Source organism: Mastigoproctus giganteus, chromosome 14 (genome assembly GCF_048544385.1).
Source record: "Mastigoproctus giganteus isolate SK-2022 chromosome 14, ASM4854438v1, whole genome shotgun sequence".
In the NCBI taxonomy this organism is placed as follows: domain Eukaryota; kingdom Metazoa; phylum Arthropoda; class Arachnida; order Uropygi; family Thelyphonidae; genus Mastigoproctus; species Mastigoproctus giganteus.
Window position 1 is genome coordinate 25,387,852 of NC_143588.1, and position 18,870 is coordinate 25,406,721.

Sequence of the window (18,870 nt, forward strand, 5' to 3'; positions counted from 1 at the left end):
CACGGGTGCCTAAGTACACGTGCCTTGAGTGACTGGGGTTCAAGCCTGTGACTACTGAATACGGTGCTGTTTCTTGTATTCAATCTATCATGCGAACTCCTCTGACCGTTTGGTCGTCCCGGAGTATAAACAGAAAATTTATTATTTATGTTTTACTGAAAGTAATGTGTTGCAGTGATGACACTCGGGGGGGGGTCCTCCCCTCTTAATAGATAACTATGAGTGACCTATTCATAGGCGTACTAATATTACCCCCTGTTGTTGAATTGAGTTGAAGTTTGAAAGCCATTGCTCAAGTTTTGGCTTGATACTCCAAAGTTTATTGCTATATTGATTTTTCCATGATAATTGCCACCAGTACATGGATTTTCTCTGGATTATTGATTTATAGTCTTGATATGGTACTTTCTAATTGTCATTGGGTGGTAAGATGGCCGATTTTGCTGCATGTCAGCTAATTTATTTCCTGGAATTCCCATATGTCCAGGGACCCAGCACAGGTGTATGCTTTTCCCGAGTTCGAATAAAGTATGCAAAGAAGAGGTTACTTCCTTTAAGACTGGGTGGGTGATATTCATGGGGTTTTTCAGGGCTTGAAGTGCACTTAAAGAGTCTGTAAAAATTATACTATTTTCAATATCGGAGGACTCTATATGCTGCAGTGCAATCTGAATAGCCATTAGTTCGGCAGAAAATATACTGAACTCATATGGCAATTCATAGGTAAATGTGATGTTCGGAAAAACTGTGGCAATTCCAATGTGGGCCTCATTCTTTGATCTGTCCGTATGCTGTTGTTGCTTGTTAGATTTATTGTTGTATCAGCAACTTAGGCTATAATGAACTAATTACTGTCTAATATTTTCTTCGTTTTTCTTACAGGAGATAGGGTTTTAGATAAGGTGATATTTATTAATAAATTTTAGAAAAAGAAAAATGTCATCCATGTTCTCTCGATCTCCTAGGACACACTGTAGTGTTAAATGATTGTAATTATGAAAATTAGAGGAAAAAGCTGTTTTCCGTTCTTTTTGATATTGCGGGCATTCTATGATGATATGCTTTACTGTTAATGGGCATAAACAATTACTGCATTGTGGAGGGTCACTGTTTGTTAGTAGATAGCTATGAGTGAGGAAAGTATGACCAATGTGTAATCTGGCTAGAGTTTCTTCCTTTCTGTTTTGTCTCAGGCTGGATTGCCACTGTTTAGGTTCTCTCTTTATTTCAAAAAGTTTATTATTTGTCTGATCTTTCCATAAGTGTGTCCACACTTCTTTATATGTCTGTTTGATAAAGGACTTATGATCATTATAAGGAGTCCTGAAATTAGATGGCATCACATTTTTAGCAATTTTAGTAGCTAAATCTGCCTGCTCGTTTCCTAGGATTCCAATGTGTCCAGGGATCCAGCAAAATATTACGAGCTGTCCATGTCCATGAAGTGCTAATAACTGTGCCAAAATTTTCTGTATCAGAGGATGACTAGGGAAGGATTTACACTGTAGAGCATTAACAGCACTTAACGAGTCCGTATATATGATGGATTTAGCGTACGAAGCTTCTTTTATATTCTCTAGGAGTAGTAGAATACCATATAACTCTGAGGTATAAGTACTGCATTCTGGTGGGAGCTGTCTGGAGATGGTGGCATTTGGTAGTGCTACAGCTGTGGCAACTTTATTACCAGTTTTGGATCCATCTGCGTATAGTTAAATGAAGCTGCTAAACTTGGTGGAGTGAGCCATATGTATTTGTCTAATGTTGATATCGGGGAAGTTATTCTTTCCCCATTGCTGAAAATGTCTATCAATATGTACCGGAGGCAATTGCCATGGCTGGGTTTCCATGCTAGTATCCTGGAGAGTGTTAGAAAACTTCAGGCCCCAGCTTGTGATCAAAGCTTGAAGCCTAATGCCAGATGGTTTGTTGTAATGCCGTTTAGTTTGATAGATTTCTCTCCATTGTGGCATGAAGAGGCATTGCCATATGGGATGATGTGGGAGACTGCTGATTTTGGCTGCATAATTTAGTAGTAGAGTTTCTCAAAGCCTAAAGTGTAATGGTGGTTCATAGGCTTCGGTATAGAGGCTTAAGATTGGTGATGTGCGACTTTTGATAGCACAAAAAGTGACCAACCTGACATTGAAGTCCCGGATAATTTTAAGCATGTCCGGCTGACACCGGTATCCAAAAGGAAATATAGAAAACAGGTAGTTCCCCAATCGGACAGGGAAACCCGCTGCAAAGTGAGCCTCAAAAGTCCCAGGGATCCCAGGGCCCCACACAAGATGACAAAACAGCAAAAGTCGACTAACATCGATCCAACTCTTCCAGAGGGCACCGTCAATGAGCAGGTATTGGCCCTGCGAGTTGAACTAGAAAATAAACTAATAGAGCCTTCCAGCCGCATTACCTCAACCCTTCGGGGCAAGATTGTTCATATCTGGACAAAGCTTGAAAACATTCTACGCAATGTTCACCTTGCTTCTGAGAGGAATGAGGCCAAACTCGAGGCATACCTCGAATGTAGGAGTACACAAATGTTACAGTGCACCCAACTTTTGCTGATGCGCTGAGGAACACAAAGCCAAATATGAGAACGGACCTGCCACCAAAAATAGACATTACTACCAACACCACACCTGGTAGTTCTCAAGCCGGCCACAGCCAATGCACCAAAAACAAGCGAGGAGATTAAGAAGATTGTAATTGCTACCCTTACTGATGACCTGAGAAACACTAAAATAAAATCCGTCTGAAATACGGGCATCGTCATAGAAACTGACTCGAAGAATGACGCTGACATGATATTAACAAATGCTAAGATACCCACGATGGGCCTTCTAGCTGAGCCCCAAGGAAAAAAGCACCCTCAATAGTAATTTTTGACATCGACAAGGACCTGGACACCAACACCACATGAGATGAATTGTACAGGCATAACCTCCAGCACGCACTCCCAAAAGAGGATCCAGCTAACCCGATAAGGCCAAAGTACCAAAAAAAGTCTAGAAGTGGCACTTCCTTCAACTGGGTTGTAGAACTGGCACCAAAAGCCTGGCACATACTGACCCACCACAATCGAGTGTACATAAATTGGAGCTCCCACCGCTACAAGGAACATGTAGCTGTCCCAAAATGTTTCAAATGCTGTTGTTTTGGTCACACGACCCACACGTGCACCCAGACAGAACAGACCTGCTGAAAAAGGCCACAGTTATGAAACCTGCCTGAACATGGCCAACGAACCAATCTGTGCCAACTGTAAAAGCCAGAAACTACCTCATGCCCACTCACTTCGGGATAATAAATGCCCTGTCTACACCAAGGCCAAGAGAATGCTCCAACAACAGATAAATTATGGGAACATTGCATAAACAGTGTAACAGCAACAAGATAAAATTCCTGCAAATATATGCACAGCGGGCAAAGGCCGTTGTGGGACAACTCTGACAGAAGGCAGATGAGGAAAACATAGACATTCTCTTAATACAAGAACCCTACACTCATTCAAACGAAATGAGGGGATACCCCTTGTCCTACAAAATTTTCCAGGTTCCTCTTGTGACACACTGGGTGGCAATCGCTGTGAGGAATCCTCACTTGACTGTGATGCAGATATCCCATCTCTGCTCTCCATGGGCTGTCTGCACCCACATCATCTTCTCTCTGGGCGACTTCTACGCCGTTTCCCTGTACTACAGGCTGGGAGAGGACATCCTACCAGAGTCCAGTACCTACAACATGCCTTAACAGAACTGGCGGGTGCAAAGATTGTCATCTGTGCCGATGTAAATTGCCCTCCACACTGTGGCACAGTGAGACCCCAGGGCATAGAGGTGCTACAAATGGGCAGTGGTTGGAGGAGTTCCTGGCCAATAGCGGTCTGGAAGTCATTAATAGGCCCAACAACCTGCTGATGTTTTCCAGCTCACTTTGGGAAGCCACGATTGACATGACTCTCTCCACCAGGTTCTTTGCTAGGTTTCTGTTGGATTGGACCGTGCGGGAGGGCTGGTCCACCTCAGACAATTGAGCCATAACTTTCAATATGTACAGATCAATGACTCAGTCCACAATTCTCAGACAGAAGCAACACAGATATGCTTTGAACAAAGCTGACTGGAACCTGTTTAAAGAAACACGCATCAATGGGATATTGTGCAAGATCAGCATCCAGACTCCCATCAGCGCAAGGTCATGGACATAATTATGAATGCTGCAAATACAGCAATAAAACAGCAAAACCCCATCCCTGGGGCAGTCCCTTGGAGGTCAGGGGAGCTTCAGGCCCTCAGACACGAAGTAAACCAAAAGAGGTGTGCATTCCAATGGGCCAGGCAATCCTCCCCTCCCCCCCCCAGAAATTGAATACCTCTGGAAGGAGTACAGAGAGACTCGAAACGCCTACAACGCGATAATCAGGGAGCGTAAAAGACTGTCCTGGGACCACTAGGTAACTCTGACCCCTGGGGTGTTGTGTTCAAGGTAAAAACAAATAAACTGCCAAGAGGTGAAGTTATTCACTCCACAAGGCCACATGACCACCACCTGGCAGTATTCAATTTCAAACATACTTGATCACTCTTTCAAACAGCCACCAGATGACAACTCTCCAGAACAACAGCAGCTTTGCCTCGACAATAACAACTATAACTTAACACTCGTGGAAGAGCCTTTCACAGTCAAGGATTTCTCTATGACCGTTAGGAGACTGGGAAATAACAAGTCACCAGGACTGGACATGCTAAAGACCGAAATAATTTAAAAAGTTGCTGAATTCGCTACGGAAACACTGCTAAACCTCTGCAACCATTGCCTGCTAAAGGGATGGTTCCCAACTGATTGGAAAAGTGCGTCCATTCGGCTTATACTCAAAAATTCAATTAAACCATACGACCAACCTGACTCGAATAGACCTATTGCTCTCCTCTCTGTGCCGAGTAAAGTCTTGGAGCAGTTCCTTAGACGGAGACTGGAAAACCACTACAATACTGCACAGCTACCAGCACAAAATCAATTTGGATTCAAGCCGGGCATGTCTACTGTCGATGCACTGGAGACCATTACCAATGCTGCCAGAAACTGCACCCAGAAGTACTTCCTCGTCATCTCGATAGATTTTGCTGGGGCATTTGACACTTAATGGTGGCCAAGCGTCCTCGGATGGCTGAGATGCACTGAGCACCCAGGAAATCTCTACAACTGCATTGCCAGCTATCTCAGTGACAGGAGCATTGTGGTTCAGACTCCCTTCTCCAGTGTGGAACGTTGTGTCCACCGAGGTTGCCCTCAGGGTTCTGTCATGGGGCCCCCCTTTTCTGGAACTCTGTACTTGAAGAGCTTCTCAGTACTGACAGGCGATGTCCAGGCCTTGGCATATGCTGATGATTCTCTCCCTGATCCTGGCAGGGGACTCCAGGGCTCAACTTGAAGTATCTGCCAGTAGAGCTCTTACTACCCTGCAAGAGTGGGTCCGGAAGAACCATCTCAGCATCTCATCCATTAAAACCAATCCATCCTCCTGAAGAGCTGTCTTGATCTGCGGAGGCCACCTCAAATCAAGATACATGGCACAACCATCAAGCTTGTTACCCAGCTGAAACTCCTTGGCATTATCATCGACAGCAAACTAACATTTCTTCCACACCTCAACTATCTACAGAGGAAAATAAGAAACTACACTGCACTGGTTGCCAGGGTGACCCGCCGAGATTGGGGGCTCAAAAAATGCACTCTAGCATTACTCTATAAAGCCATATTCATACCGGCTATCACCTACACTTCTGACTTATGGTTCACCAAAGCCTCCACTGTGGTAGGACGAAGAAAGCTGAACATCATTCAACGGCCAATTCTCCTTACGATAACTAGAGCATGTTGCACCTCCAGCACGCACGCACGCTCTATAGGTCCTTGCTCGTGTACTGCCCCTGAACCTTGAAGTGGCCCATGTGGGGATGCTGTATCAGCTAAGCAGAGGAAAATCTACTACCTTTATTGATTTTACCACTGATCCTGCTAACACCTATTCCAGTGAAAAAAGCAGACTCCTAACCTACTTACCACACCTGAATCCACCAAAGGGGCCATTACCCGCAAATTTATACCGGACATATGCAAAGTATATTCAAAATCACCATCCTGGTTCTTCCCAGGCCTTCTAACCACATACCTCCTAACAGGGCATGGTGCCTTTCACAGCAAACTGAACCTTCTTGGACTTTCTGACAGCTCCCTTTGCACCTGTGGTGCCCAGGAGACCTGGGACCATGTGATGCATGACTGCCTACTATATGATGACCTCAGATCTTCCATCACACAAATCCATTTCATCCTGAGAGACCAGGAGCAACATCTTCTGGAAGACCACCATACCTATACAGCCTTTTCTAACTTTGCTCAGGGCCTCTTCACGAGGTGGAAAACCCTACCACAACCTCAGAATAGACCCAACCAGACAATGAAACGGCCTAATCAGCCTTGTTTCAAGACTACTTGCTTCAGCGTACTGCAATCCCCGTAAGACTTTCAACCTGCACAATAAATATGCCTTTACAATGCAGCCTCAATATAACCTCGATCTACCATGACTGCCCCACCAAGTTGACTTACCACTGAAATTACTGCACTATCTGGACGGGACTTGTCTGTCCCAGGATTGACACTACCCGGATTTGACCCTCTCAGATTGACTCTACCAAATATATCTTCATGCAGCTCACTACTGAAATGACTTCACCACATGGACAGGACCTGTCTGTCCCAGGATTACACTACTCGAATTTGACCTTCTCGGACTGGACTCTGCCAACTATGACTTCACACAGCATTGCTGCCAATGCCACGTGGTGATCCTGAACCCATAATCCCTTGCATGGCCTTGTTTCTCCTGGTGGGGGAAGGTGACGGTTCCCTTGTCTCCTCCTCCCCTGCCACCCCATCTTTCCTTCTGGTGGGCATGGACCTGCCTCACTGATTTTGGGGTCATCTACTCCATCGACCCTATATTTTTGTCTCTCACCCCACCAGCCTTCAGTCTCCCCTCCCCCTCTAGCTGTCCAACTAGTGTGGATCCCATGTCAAAATTATCCTAGCTCTACACCCAAAATTCTTAATTCCACACTGTATAACTTAAAACTCCTTAGGCCTGAACCAACCTCTGGTGCACCTCCCTTTTTTTTTTTTTTTTTCGTCCTAAAGTCCTAGCCACTGTAATCCCAGGAAAGTAGGTGGCAGGACCTGCCAGAGTACTTATTTAAAAATACTGGTGTACCTGGCTTACCTCCACAGGGCTAAGTGTGGGCGATGTTGGGCCTCAGTAGGGATCCAGCGGCTAAATGGCCAGATGAACAACAGTACCCGACACTACACCCAACAATATCCATATACTTTTAAATCTCTGGTCATTATATGTATTTAGTTAAAAGTACAACAAAATTAATAGATTTTGCTGATTAATTGACAATATTATATTATATACTATACTATACTAATGCTATCTAGTTCGGGATATATCGTATCGTATAACAATCGCAGCAAGTTACGAATGGTAAATCTATGGACACTTAAGTATTAATTAACTTCCAAATCTCGCTGTCTCAATTCAGAATAAATTAATGATCCTGACTAGGTCTATAAGCTACTTATAGAAAATAATTTCATTTATCAATTGGTCAATAAAGCGGCTAAATATGGCTTAAAAACTTCTCATTCGGGGGAGCTGCAACTTGTAACGTGGATTTGATACCCTTACCGATACCTGGGTAGTCTGCTGCTGCAGCTTTTTTCTGATTTGAACAGAAATCAGAAACTTCACTTTAAGAGCTTTGGAATACAGATTTTGTTCATCTTGATTCATAACCACAAGCCAGTAGCCAAAAGATATAATGGGGCCAGACTCTTGTTACATTAGAGAGAGAGAGATTTGTCTATACTACCTCTATCCAGATTATACTTCTCTTTAAGATGGTAATGATAAACTAATAATTATTAAACTAATAATAAACTAAAACTTAAAACCTTAAACCAATAATTTTTAATATATGCCAATTCTTCTTTTGGATGCCATGTACACATGTATAATAAGAAAAATTCGATGCCCTGTTAAATAAGAAAAATATTTCTTACTGGTGAAGGACATGGAGAAGTTGATGCACTGCTCAGAGATTTCTCATTTTCATCAGGTAAATCAACGGAACTCATTCTCACTGTTTTAGTACTTAAAAGATGTCTCCTACCATGGACTGGACTTTGTGGTGCTGCAACAAGAAAAATCACTGCTTAATATATCTAAAATGTGCTAAAACATGCTGATGAAAGTGATACATTTAAGGATAAAATGACCCTGCACTGTATTAAAGAAATTTTGTTCTACCCAGTATTGGCCTCCTCCTTTGGGCTGTCTTTAGGCATTAATTTAAGCTATAACTAAAATAGTAAAGCTAAAAAAAAATTTAACAAATGACATAATTGTCAAAAATATATATAAAAAAAAAAAAAAAAACTGGTTGGTACAGAGTTAATTGGGAGCTGTGCTACAATAAGAAATCTGCAGTTCTGAATATTATGCAAGGGCTGTAGGCTCTCCAATTAATTTTTTGGCTTTGTCATCTGTTAGAAGTTTTTAGCTTTATCATGCAATTTAATTAGTTCTTGGTTAATGTCTATTGAAGAGGGTCCCTGAGAAGAGTCAATAAGTGTGGTTTCAACAAAACAGTCTTCATTATACACTAAAGTTTTATTTTATTTTTGATATATCTAAATGTTAAATATGAATAAAATTTTTGAATATCAGTTTTATTTTTAATCTATTTCATTAAATAAAAATTAGGGTGACACAAATGTTTCTTAGTTTAAATACAAAGTAACTTATAAAAAAATTGTGTGTGTGTGTGCACTGAGCACGCATGGTGGAAGTTAAGTGAAACTTCTTTAGAATCTTTTGAAATGTTTACTATTTCAATGTTACAGTGGTTTAATATTTTACAATTGTTTTACAAGTTTATTACAAAGATTTTATAGATTTCTCTCCTTTGTACTCAATGGAGATGGTTTCAGTGGTCACATTGCATGTACATGTGCTTTATACGCTCCCTATTAGTCTCTAGCATGTTGAATTATAAATTTTTTTTACATCAAAATTTTTTTATGAAATATGGTAGAGAATGATAAAAGAAATATTTTGGTTTTTAAATTTTTAAAATCGGACTGCTAGAAGCTGAGATATGGCAATTTAAAATGTAAATTCATGTGAGTTACACTGTGGCCGTGTTGTAGGGATACTGCCATAGTTTTACAAGTTTATTACAAAGTTTTTAAAGATCTCTCCTTTGTACTCAATGGAGGTAGTTTCAGTGGTCACATTGCATGTATACGTGCTCTATATGCCTCACAATGCTCACTATTAGTCTTCAGTATGTTGAATTTTCTCTGTAAAAATTTTTTTATGAAATACGGTGGAAAATGATGAAAGAAATATTTTAGGTTCTAAATTCAGACTGCAGGGATACTGACTGCGTCATTGCATCATGCGGCAGCACATCAGTCGTGCCTGGTACAGTAATGGTGGGGAGCAATGAATCATTTCGTGTCACATTTTCATGGCGATATTTGTCAATCCACGGATGCAAGTCACACCCATGTGAAAACTGCCTGGGGCACGCCTAAAGAAGTTTTGCTTCAACATTGTGGCATTAAAGAAATAGCTGTTTATACAGAATTTAAACCTGATGCTTTGAGCAGTAAAGACAAGGTTAAGATCATGAGTATCAACTTGGTAAAATTATTGCAGATTCAAGACAGCAACAACAGTTGCAGATCAAATGTTAGGAGAGCCAGCTCCATCTTTCAAAAAGTTGCACCTTTCAATGGTTTAACTGTGGGTTTGGGTTTTTGGGTTTTGCAGAACAGTTTTGTTCTGCAAAATTTAAAGATCGATTCACAAATTGCTTTGAATTCAAGTTGGCATCTATTCAAGCATTCCAGTGGAGATGTAGGTGAGAAAGAAAAAAATTGTACAGCCATCCCTCACTTAATGAAGTCCAGTTAACAATGTTTTACTGTGATGAACATTTTTATTTGATGCTACTTTTGAATTATAACGAAGGAAATATAACGAAGGCGAGAATGTTTTTGAATTTTGTATATGACACACATGCATCATCTCTCAATTTTCCTAATCCCTGTAACACATTTTCTTTTGCAGCATTCATTTATTTTTACATGTTGGGTTCATCTCTTGTGAAAAAAGTATTATTATTAATATTGTTCTTTTCATAACCTCAATACAGATATACCATGACATCAAAATGAGAAAGATCAGCATCATTACCTAAATCCTAATAAGAGGAATGTGATAAAAATAGAAATGAGGCCTAGATATTGCCAAAAGTAGAAAGGTGGGGGGGGGGGGGGGAAGGACATTAATTGCCCACATGTGTAATGGCTGAATCAACAGTTGCTACTATGTGTGAAGAATAAAGAAGCTATTAAAACGATAACACTCACTGCCCAAAGGTCAGCAAGTGTTATTTATGCTTGTTGCTTTATTACTATAGAAAGTGAAATGCTATGATGGAACAGATGGAGAAAATTTTAAACATTTAGATTAAAGATTAAAATACACACAATTGTTCTCTCCCTCTCGCCCTCCCCCCTCCCTCCTCTCATTTAAACAAACAAGTCTAATTTGGAGTGATCTTAAAAAGGGGAAAGAGGATAAGCCTTCGATATCGACTCAAGAGGAACAACCAGAAGAAATGTTTACTGCAATCAGCAAGTGACTTGATAAATTTAGAAACCGATATGATTTGCATTCAGTCAAAAATTGGAGAAGCAGTAAGCATTGATAAGGAAGCTGCTGAATGATTTGTAGTGGAACTAAAGAAAATTATGAGGGGGTATCAGCTTCAACAGATTGGGAAAACTATTCAACAATACATACATTTTTCATAATGAAAAGCAGTTACCAGGGTTCTAAAGTCTCTAAAAACCCTCTCACGAATCATTCTGAAAATCTTAGGGCAGTTGCAAATTTAAAATTGAGAAAGGAGTTATTATTATTAAGCCATATGGTGCAAGGAAGCCTGAGGCTTATGCTGCACCAGCCAAAAAAAAAAAAAAAATTCTGTATTACCTTGAGAGAGAGAGAGAGAGAGAGAGAGAGAGAGAGAGAGAGAGAGAGAGAGAGAGGGGGGGGTAGGAAAGAACAAGAGTTAGAAGTTAGAAGTAGAAGGGAATCACCAAGAAAGAGAAGAATAATGATAACCAGCTCAGGACCCTGGGTGTGGAAAGCCCATACTCACCAGATGTGAGCCCCTAGGGTTTGACAAGGAGACAATATCTCTGAAGTTGTTTAATGATGCTCTTGAGGAAGCTTTCAGAAGATTAGACTGGTCGCAGAAAGGAGTCAATGTGAATGGAGATTACCTAAACCATTTACGATTTGCAGATGACATTGTGGTCATAAGCCACGATCCCAAAGAATTAGAGGAAAATCTCAATCAGTTATGCCCAGTTAGTAAGGATTTTGGACTAAAGATGAATATGGCTACAACAAAAGTAATGATGAACAATTAGTAGTAGTACAAAGGGTACTAGGAAAGTTTTGCAATATGACGCAACAATGAATCACAGGAAGCTGCTTGTTGCTGCATGCTGAGACATGTTCATACGTGCATAGTAGCCGCCGCGCCAAGTCGATGGGCTCAGTTATTCATTAGTAGTGAGAGTGTAAAGTGCTTGCGATGGCATCGTGGTCACGAAATGAGATAAGGACAGTTTTGCGGTATAATTTCGTGCATGGTTTAACCATAGACCAGTGCTTAGAAGAAATGACTCTTGCACTAGATGATGATTGTCCACATCGTACAACGATATTCAGGTGGTATAGAGAATTCCAAAGGGGAAATTTCACTCTGGAGGATTCTGAGAAGCCGGGAAGGCCACGAACGTCAGTTACGGAGGAAAACGTTACTGCTGTGAGGAAAATGCTTGACGAAAACAGGCGAGTGACCTACCAACAGATAGAGGATACTTTGGGCCTAAATGCACCAGCAATTCGTTCGATTCTGCAAGATCATTTGCACGTGAAGAAACTTTGTTCTCTCTGGGTGCCGCATCAACTGACTGAAGAGCAGATGACACGACGTGTGACTTGGTGCCGGGAGATGTTAAAAAAGTTTGATAAGGGACAATCTCGGTATGTGAACAACATCGTGACAGGTGACGAGACTTGGCTGTACTATTACGATCTGCCGACCAAGGCTCAAAACAAAGTTTAGGTCTTTGATGATGACGACACACCCGTAATTGTCAGAAAATCCCGATCTGTAAAGAAGAAAATGATAGCTGTATTTTTCAAATCGAGTGGAATTGTGGAACTTGTCGTTTTGGACACGCAGAAGACAGCCACAGCTAAGTGGTATACTGAACAATGCCTGCCTAAAGTCATTGGATCTATGAAGAACCTGCGGCCAAAGTCAAGAATGGACACCTGGTACCTCCATCACGATAATGCTGCAGCTCACCGCGCCAAAGCCTGCACCGAATATTTGACCACGACAGGACTGAAACTTCTCGAGCACCCTCCCTACAGTCCAGACCTTGCTCCCTGCGACTTTGCACTGTTCCCGCATGTGAAAATGAAGCTAAAAGGGAGGCGGTTTTCCAGTGATGAGGACCTTCTACGGGCTTGGGACAATGAGTGTGCTTTACTCCCTAGTGAAACTTGGCAGAACTGGTTTAAAGATTGGTTTCGGAGGATGGAGAGGTGTATTGAATGTAGAGGAAATTACTTTGAAAAAATTAAATAAACAAAGCTGTATTGCAAAACTTTCCTAGTACCCTTTGTAGTAGTGCCATGTGATGCAAGAAAGCAAGTGTATGAGCTTATGCAGCATCAGCCAAAAAAAAAAAAAACACACCATTCCCTCCTTAAATTTATTTAACCTATCAACTTCCACGACAGATGGGAGTTTGTTCCAACAATTAACCACCCACTGCCTAAAGGCAAATTTCTGCACATCTATTCTGCATCTGTCTTTTCTTAATTTGAATTTATGCCCCCTTAGGTTCGTAATTTGAACAAGTGGCAGGCTGAATTCTGATGGGATCATTAGAATTCAGCCTGCTCAATCCATTCAAGGCCTTATACACCTCAATCAGATCACCACGCAGGTGTCTAGTCTCCAGCCACTGCAATTTGCAGAACTTAAGCCTCTCTTGGTAAGAGGATCCCTTCATTCCCCTCACCAATCTTGTTTCCCTTCTCTGTACACACGCTCAAGCAAATCTACATACTTCCTAAAATGAGGCCTTCAGACAATCACTTCCTTTTCCTGCTAGCAAAATTCCTATATACCTATAATTCCTATATTGACAAAACCCCATGACCTGTCCTGGCAGCCTGTCTGCATTGCTCAGAAAACTTCATATCTGCCTGCACAATTACTCCCAGGTCTTTTTCATTTTCTACTACCTTAAGTGTAGTACCACACAGTTGGTACGTTTCTCTGGGGTTACTTCTACCCATATGCAGTACTTTGCATTTGTCAAGGTTAAACTTCAGTTGCCACTTGTTAGCTCATCTGCCCAAATTATCTAGATCCTGTTGTAGTAGCACACTGCCATTACTGTCATTAACAACCCTGCCAACCTTTGTATCATCTGCAAACTTCAACACTAAGCCTGATATACCTTCATCAGTATCACTGATAAATATACAAAACAACAGAGGACCCAACGCTGAACCCTGTGGGACTCTACTAATAACATTAGTCCACGAAGAGCAGCACCCATTGATTACCACCCTCTGTCTTCTCCCACTCAACCATCCTTTTATCCATTCTAGCAACTTACCCTTAGTACCATCCTGCTCCAATTTGTACAATAGTCTTCGATGCGCAACAGTGTCAAAAGCTTTCCTGAAATCCAAATATATGATATCAAAATTATTTTTTGCATCCAGTTTCTTTGTAAGCACATCATAATATCCTATCAGATTTGTCAGAAAAGACTTTCCCTTAACAAACCCATGCTGTGTCTGAATTATTGCTGTCTTGTCTAGATGATCCTGCAATGCATCTTTAACCAGTGACTCCATTATTTTATCTGGAACAGAAGTTAAACTAACTGGTCTGTAATAACTCATGTCACGCTTCGATCCACCCTTTGTGAATTGGGAATACATTTGCACATCTCCAGTCCGTGGGGACCTCCCCTGAGTCCAAGGATGCTCTCATAATTATGGCTAAGGGTTTGCTTAGTTGCTTTGCCGCCTCCTTTAATATAACTGGATAGATCCCATCCACCCCAGGTGTCTTTCTTATGTTTAACTTCAACAATTTCTCCTCCACTTTGCTGTCAGTCATTACAAAATCATTAAGCACCCTACTACAATTTGATAACCTTCTGCCATTTCCAAACCTTAACTCCTCGTGTGAATGTAGATGCAAAATACTCATTCAGTTGCCATAGAAAGGGATATAATGATTGAAGGAGCAGTAATTAAAAAGGTGGAGTCATATACTTATCTGAGACAAGTCATTAGCTGTAATATTAATAAATAGCTGGAAGTCAAGAGAAGAATAAATTTTGGATGGAAAGCATTCAGGAAATATGGTCACATATTGAGGAGCAATATCCCAATTGTCTGAAACGCAAAATAATGAACCAATGTATACTACCCACCATGACTTATGGAAGTGAAACTTGAGCACTCACCAAAAGAATGGAAAAGAAGTGAGAATTACACAGCAAAGAATGGAATGAATTATATTGGGAATCAGACTGTTAGATAAGAAGAGAAACACAGGGATTAGGCAGCAAACTCAAGTAAAGGACATTCTTATCAAAACTAAAGAACTAAAATGGTCAGGCAGGACACATAGCTCGAAGACATGATGACAGATGGACTAAGAAAATAATAGAATGGTACCCAAGAGGAGCTAGAATAAAACCTGGATGACGACAACAGAGATGGACAGATGAAATTAATGAGTTTGTGGGTAGGAAATGGATGGCTATTGCACAAAACAGAAGGAACTGGAAAGTTGCAGGAGATGCCTTTATTCTGCAGTGGATTGAAAATGGCTGATGATGATGAAATGCCTAGTAGCTTCCAAGATTAATTCCTTATTGCTATTCAGAATTTGCTGTTGGTAACATCATCAGCTAGTCCCACTGTATAGAATTTAAAAGCTGTCTGAGACCACCATTGTCACCTTTACAAAAGCAAAACTCTTCACTTTGCTCCTGGTGGTAGTCATGTCTTTAAAAATTCCCTCATCAGTACATTATATAATCATTGCCTCCTAATGATTCTTTCATCTGCATATTCTTAAAATTTAATAATCACTGCTGATAATCAGATGAAGAGTATTGATCTGATTATCAGCGGTGATCAAGAGTCGCCTCTCGAACATGCTTCTGCCATACAAAAAAGTTGTCCAGTCAATCTACAAAAGTCTTCCTAGTGTGAGAGTGACCAATCCACAAGTTCCAGTCAATATTTGCTCAAGTTAAAATTCTCCATTATAAAGACTTCTGATTTACTGGCCCACTCCATTTCTCTGTACAGTTTTCGTTGTACTCATCAGAGTCGTTAGGCTTATAACACACTCCTACTCTCATTTTTGCTTTCCCAATGCTTATGTCATACCAAACGAACTCAACATTGCACTGGCCACCCATGTCAACTGGATGCACTGCCTTAGATTTTGTTTCCTAACTAATAGCATAACCCTTCCAACCTTCCTATCCTGTGTGTCCCTTCTGTCACTCATGAACAAACCAACATCTGCAATGAGAAAGAGGCCTATGTATCTGCAGATATAGAATCCCTCTTCACAATAGTAGAACAACTGCTCTTAAGAGAACCAAGGAAAAGAAATTCTCTGACCACGATTTAGTCAAACTAGATATGATATAAATTCTTGCCAGACAGTCTCAACATCTACTCCAACTATTTAATTAATAACTGTCTAAGCAAAAGTATATTTCCCACCATACCTGGCAAACCTGAGATTAATCTTAAAGAATTCAGAAAACCTCCAAATGATTCTAAATCATAGAGGCCAATTGCCTTGTTACCAATTCTGGGAAAAATATTGGAAAGGCTCATAGTATACATTTAAAAGCACATTATCTGAATGCAAATAGTGCCGGATTAAGGTATGGGCTAGCAGGGCCCTTGCCTGGGACACCATTCTTTAAGGGTGCCAAAAACAGAAGAATAGTGACGCAAAAATATATATATCCTTAGTGAAGGGCACTGAAAAATCATTCTGTCTAGGGTGCGGAAATACCTTGGTCCAGCACCGAATGCAAAACTTCAGTCGGATAATGTTTGGCTTCAAATTTGGATGTTCAACTGAGGATGCAATGAACAAACTAATGAGTGTAGGTCAAACCACCCAGGAAACCTTAAGCTGGATTTTTCAACTGATTTTGCTGGTGCCTTTGATACCTTATGGTGGCCCAGCATCCTCAGGATAATATGGCAAGCTGGTATTCCACAGAACCCATATAACTGTATCAACAATTATCTTAATAATGGGAAAACAGCGGTGCAAACTATATTTCAATCTATACAGAGAAATGTTACCTGTGGTTGCCCTCAGGGTTCAGTGTTTTTGGAACCAGGTGGTGGACGAGTTCCTGGAGGCTGACACTAGCACAAGGTAGTCTTTGCAGATGACCTTGTTCTCCTCATGAAGGGTAATACCAGAAGGGCTCTGGTAGACCACGCAAATCATGCCCTGAACCTTCTACAGAACTGAGGACAAACCCATAAGCTGGTAATTTCTAGTACAAAAGCTAAATCCATCCTATTAAAAGGCAAATTAAGAATATCACCTCTGATAAAGATTTCAGGAAAAACAATAGCCCTAACAACAGAACTAAAAAGAGATGTTGGCAAAAAGTGATAGGTATACTGGCATTTGGTTTGGTTTTATTGGCGCATTAGCTACTAAGGCTATAATGCGCCAAGACCAGGTCATTTATAAAAAATTTACGGTATACTGGCATAATTGCCAGAATAAGTAGAGAAGACTAGGGTTTAAAAAGGAAGACTTTAGTCCTCATTTATAAGGTTCCCAGTAATTATTTATGGAGCTGGCATCTGGTTCCCTAGAATGTTACTAATCAACAATACAGCTAAACTATGATCCATCCTACATATCATCTTACTTACAATTACCAGAGCATGCTGCATGGTCAGCACCCCTACAGGTTCTGGCTGGTGCGCTGCCATTAGATTTGGAAATAATTTGAAGCGACCTCAACTATAGGCTTAGAAGGCAGATATCCCCAGTGACATCACAGGGATCAACATAGAACTAACAGCTGATCCTAAACAGGAAAAGAAAAAAAAAGAAAATACTGACCTGTCTATACCAACAATGGTAAGGTAGATGGTACCAGTCAGATAACAGGGATATCACTAGGAGGTTCATGCCACAGGTAACCCTAGTCTCCCTAAACCTCCATCCTGATAGGCACCAGGCTTATATGCTACATTTCTGTTAACAGGGCATAGCTCCCTGAGTGCAAAACTATGTCAACTTGGCTTCACACAAGACCCAAAATGTACCTGTGGTGCTGATTAGGATTGGTCCCATGTTTTATACAACTGCCCCCAATTAATATCCCCACAGATGTATACTTGTGACAAAAATAGGACCAATAAGATGTGGAAATGAACAACTTATCTCTGATGACACGCATTACATAGCCAACATTCAAATTCATCAAATTTATTTACTATACTCCTAGCATTGGTATACATGCACCTGTTCTTACTCTTAGTTATCTGAATACAGCCCACATATTTACTTGTTCCATAATGACTCCCAGCAGTTCTAGAAATCCCCAGCACCTTGCTTTCCAGGCTGCTGCTCATTCCAATAGAAACAGTGCAAGAATTACTTTCGCTTCTGCCTGCAGCTACTGTTCATCTATTAGTCTGTGAATCCTCCCAAGGTAGCAGTTTTCCAACCCACGTAACAGGTGGGTAGGAGCAACAGTGCGTAGCACACGCTCCTTGATTAGACTGGGGTTCGAGCCCGTGACCACCAAATACGGAAAGGTCAGGGAATGACCACTGCATATCCCCGGAGTAATATGGCCTTAGTTGCTAATGCTCCTAAAAACCAAATAACAACAACAACCCACCTAACACTGCTTTGATAGCATCAGCAGATATTCTTGCATCCTTTCTATTTTTTTATTTTAAAATTAGATATGTGTAAATTTAGTGATGTATTATAAATATAATGTTATACCGAAACATTATATTCTATAACATGAGTTATTTTTTTTAAGGTAATTTTTTTTCATAATATTCCTGTCAGGTCCCCTGCAACCACTGCCTGGAATTAATGTGGTAAACAATTCTGTAGAAACAACAGAAGTCACTTCTTTATAGCATGATATCTTGCTTTTGTAGTTAGCATTAGTAGAGGTACATAATGCAAGAAAGCAAACTTATACAGCATTAGTCAAAAAAAAAAAAAAAAAAAACTTCCCATTTCATCCAGCCATTTACTCCAAAAGTTTGTCCAGTTCTTCCTTGAATTTATTTAAACAATCAACTTCCAAAAAACATATGGAAGTTTGTTCCAGCAATCAACCACTTGCTGACTAAATGTAGACCCACCCCCCGCACACCTAATTTTCAACCATAATTCATCAATTTGAATTTATGCTCCCTCAAGCACAACCTGAGCAAAAGGAAGAATCCCATCAGCACTGAGCTTACTCAAACCATTCAAAGCCTTATACACCTCAATCAGATCACTTCACAGATGCTCTTACCTTTCTTGGTTAGAGCACCCCTTTTCCCCTCAATCTCATTACCATTCT

The 18,870-nt window shown here is 40.7% G+C and overlaps 1 protein-coding gene across 2 annotated transcripts in view; it reads right to left on the bottom strand.

The window, feature by feature from the left end:
• Nucleotides 1-18,870, bottom strand: part of Stacl (SH3 and cysteine-rich domain-containing protein) — an 876,542-nt gene that overhangs the window by 79,945 nt on the left and 777,727 nt on the right. For both annotated transcript variants that reach the window (XM_090388808.1, XM_090388807.1), the window contains one exon: nt 8,134-8,264. In XM_090388808.1, the coding sequence (XP_090244934.1) occupies nt 8,134-8,264 (131 nt within the window). The remainder of the gene's footprint in view (nt 1-8,133; nt 8,265-18,870) is intronic.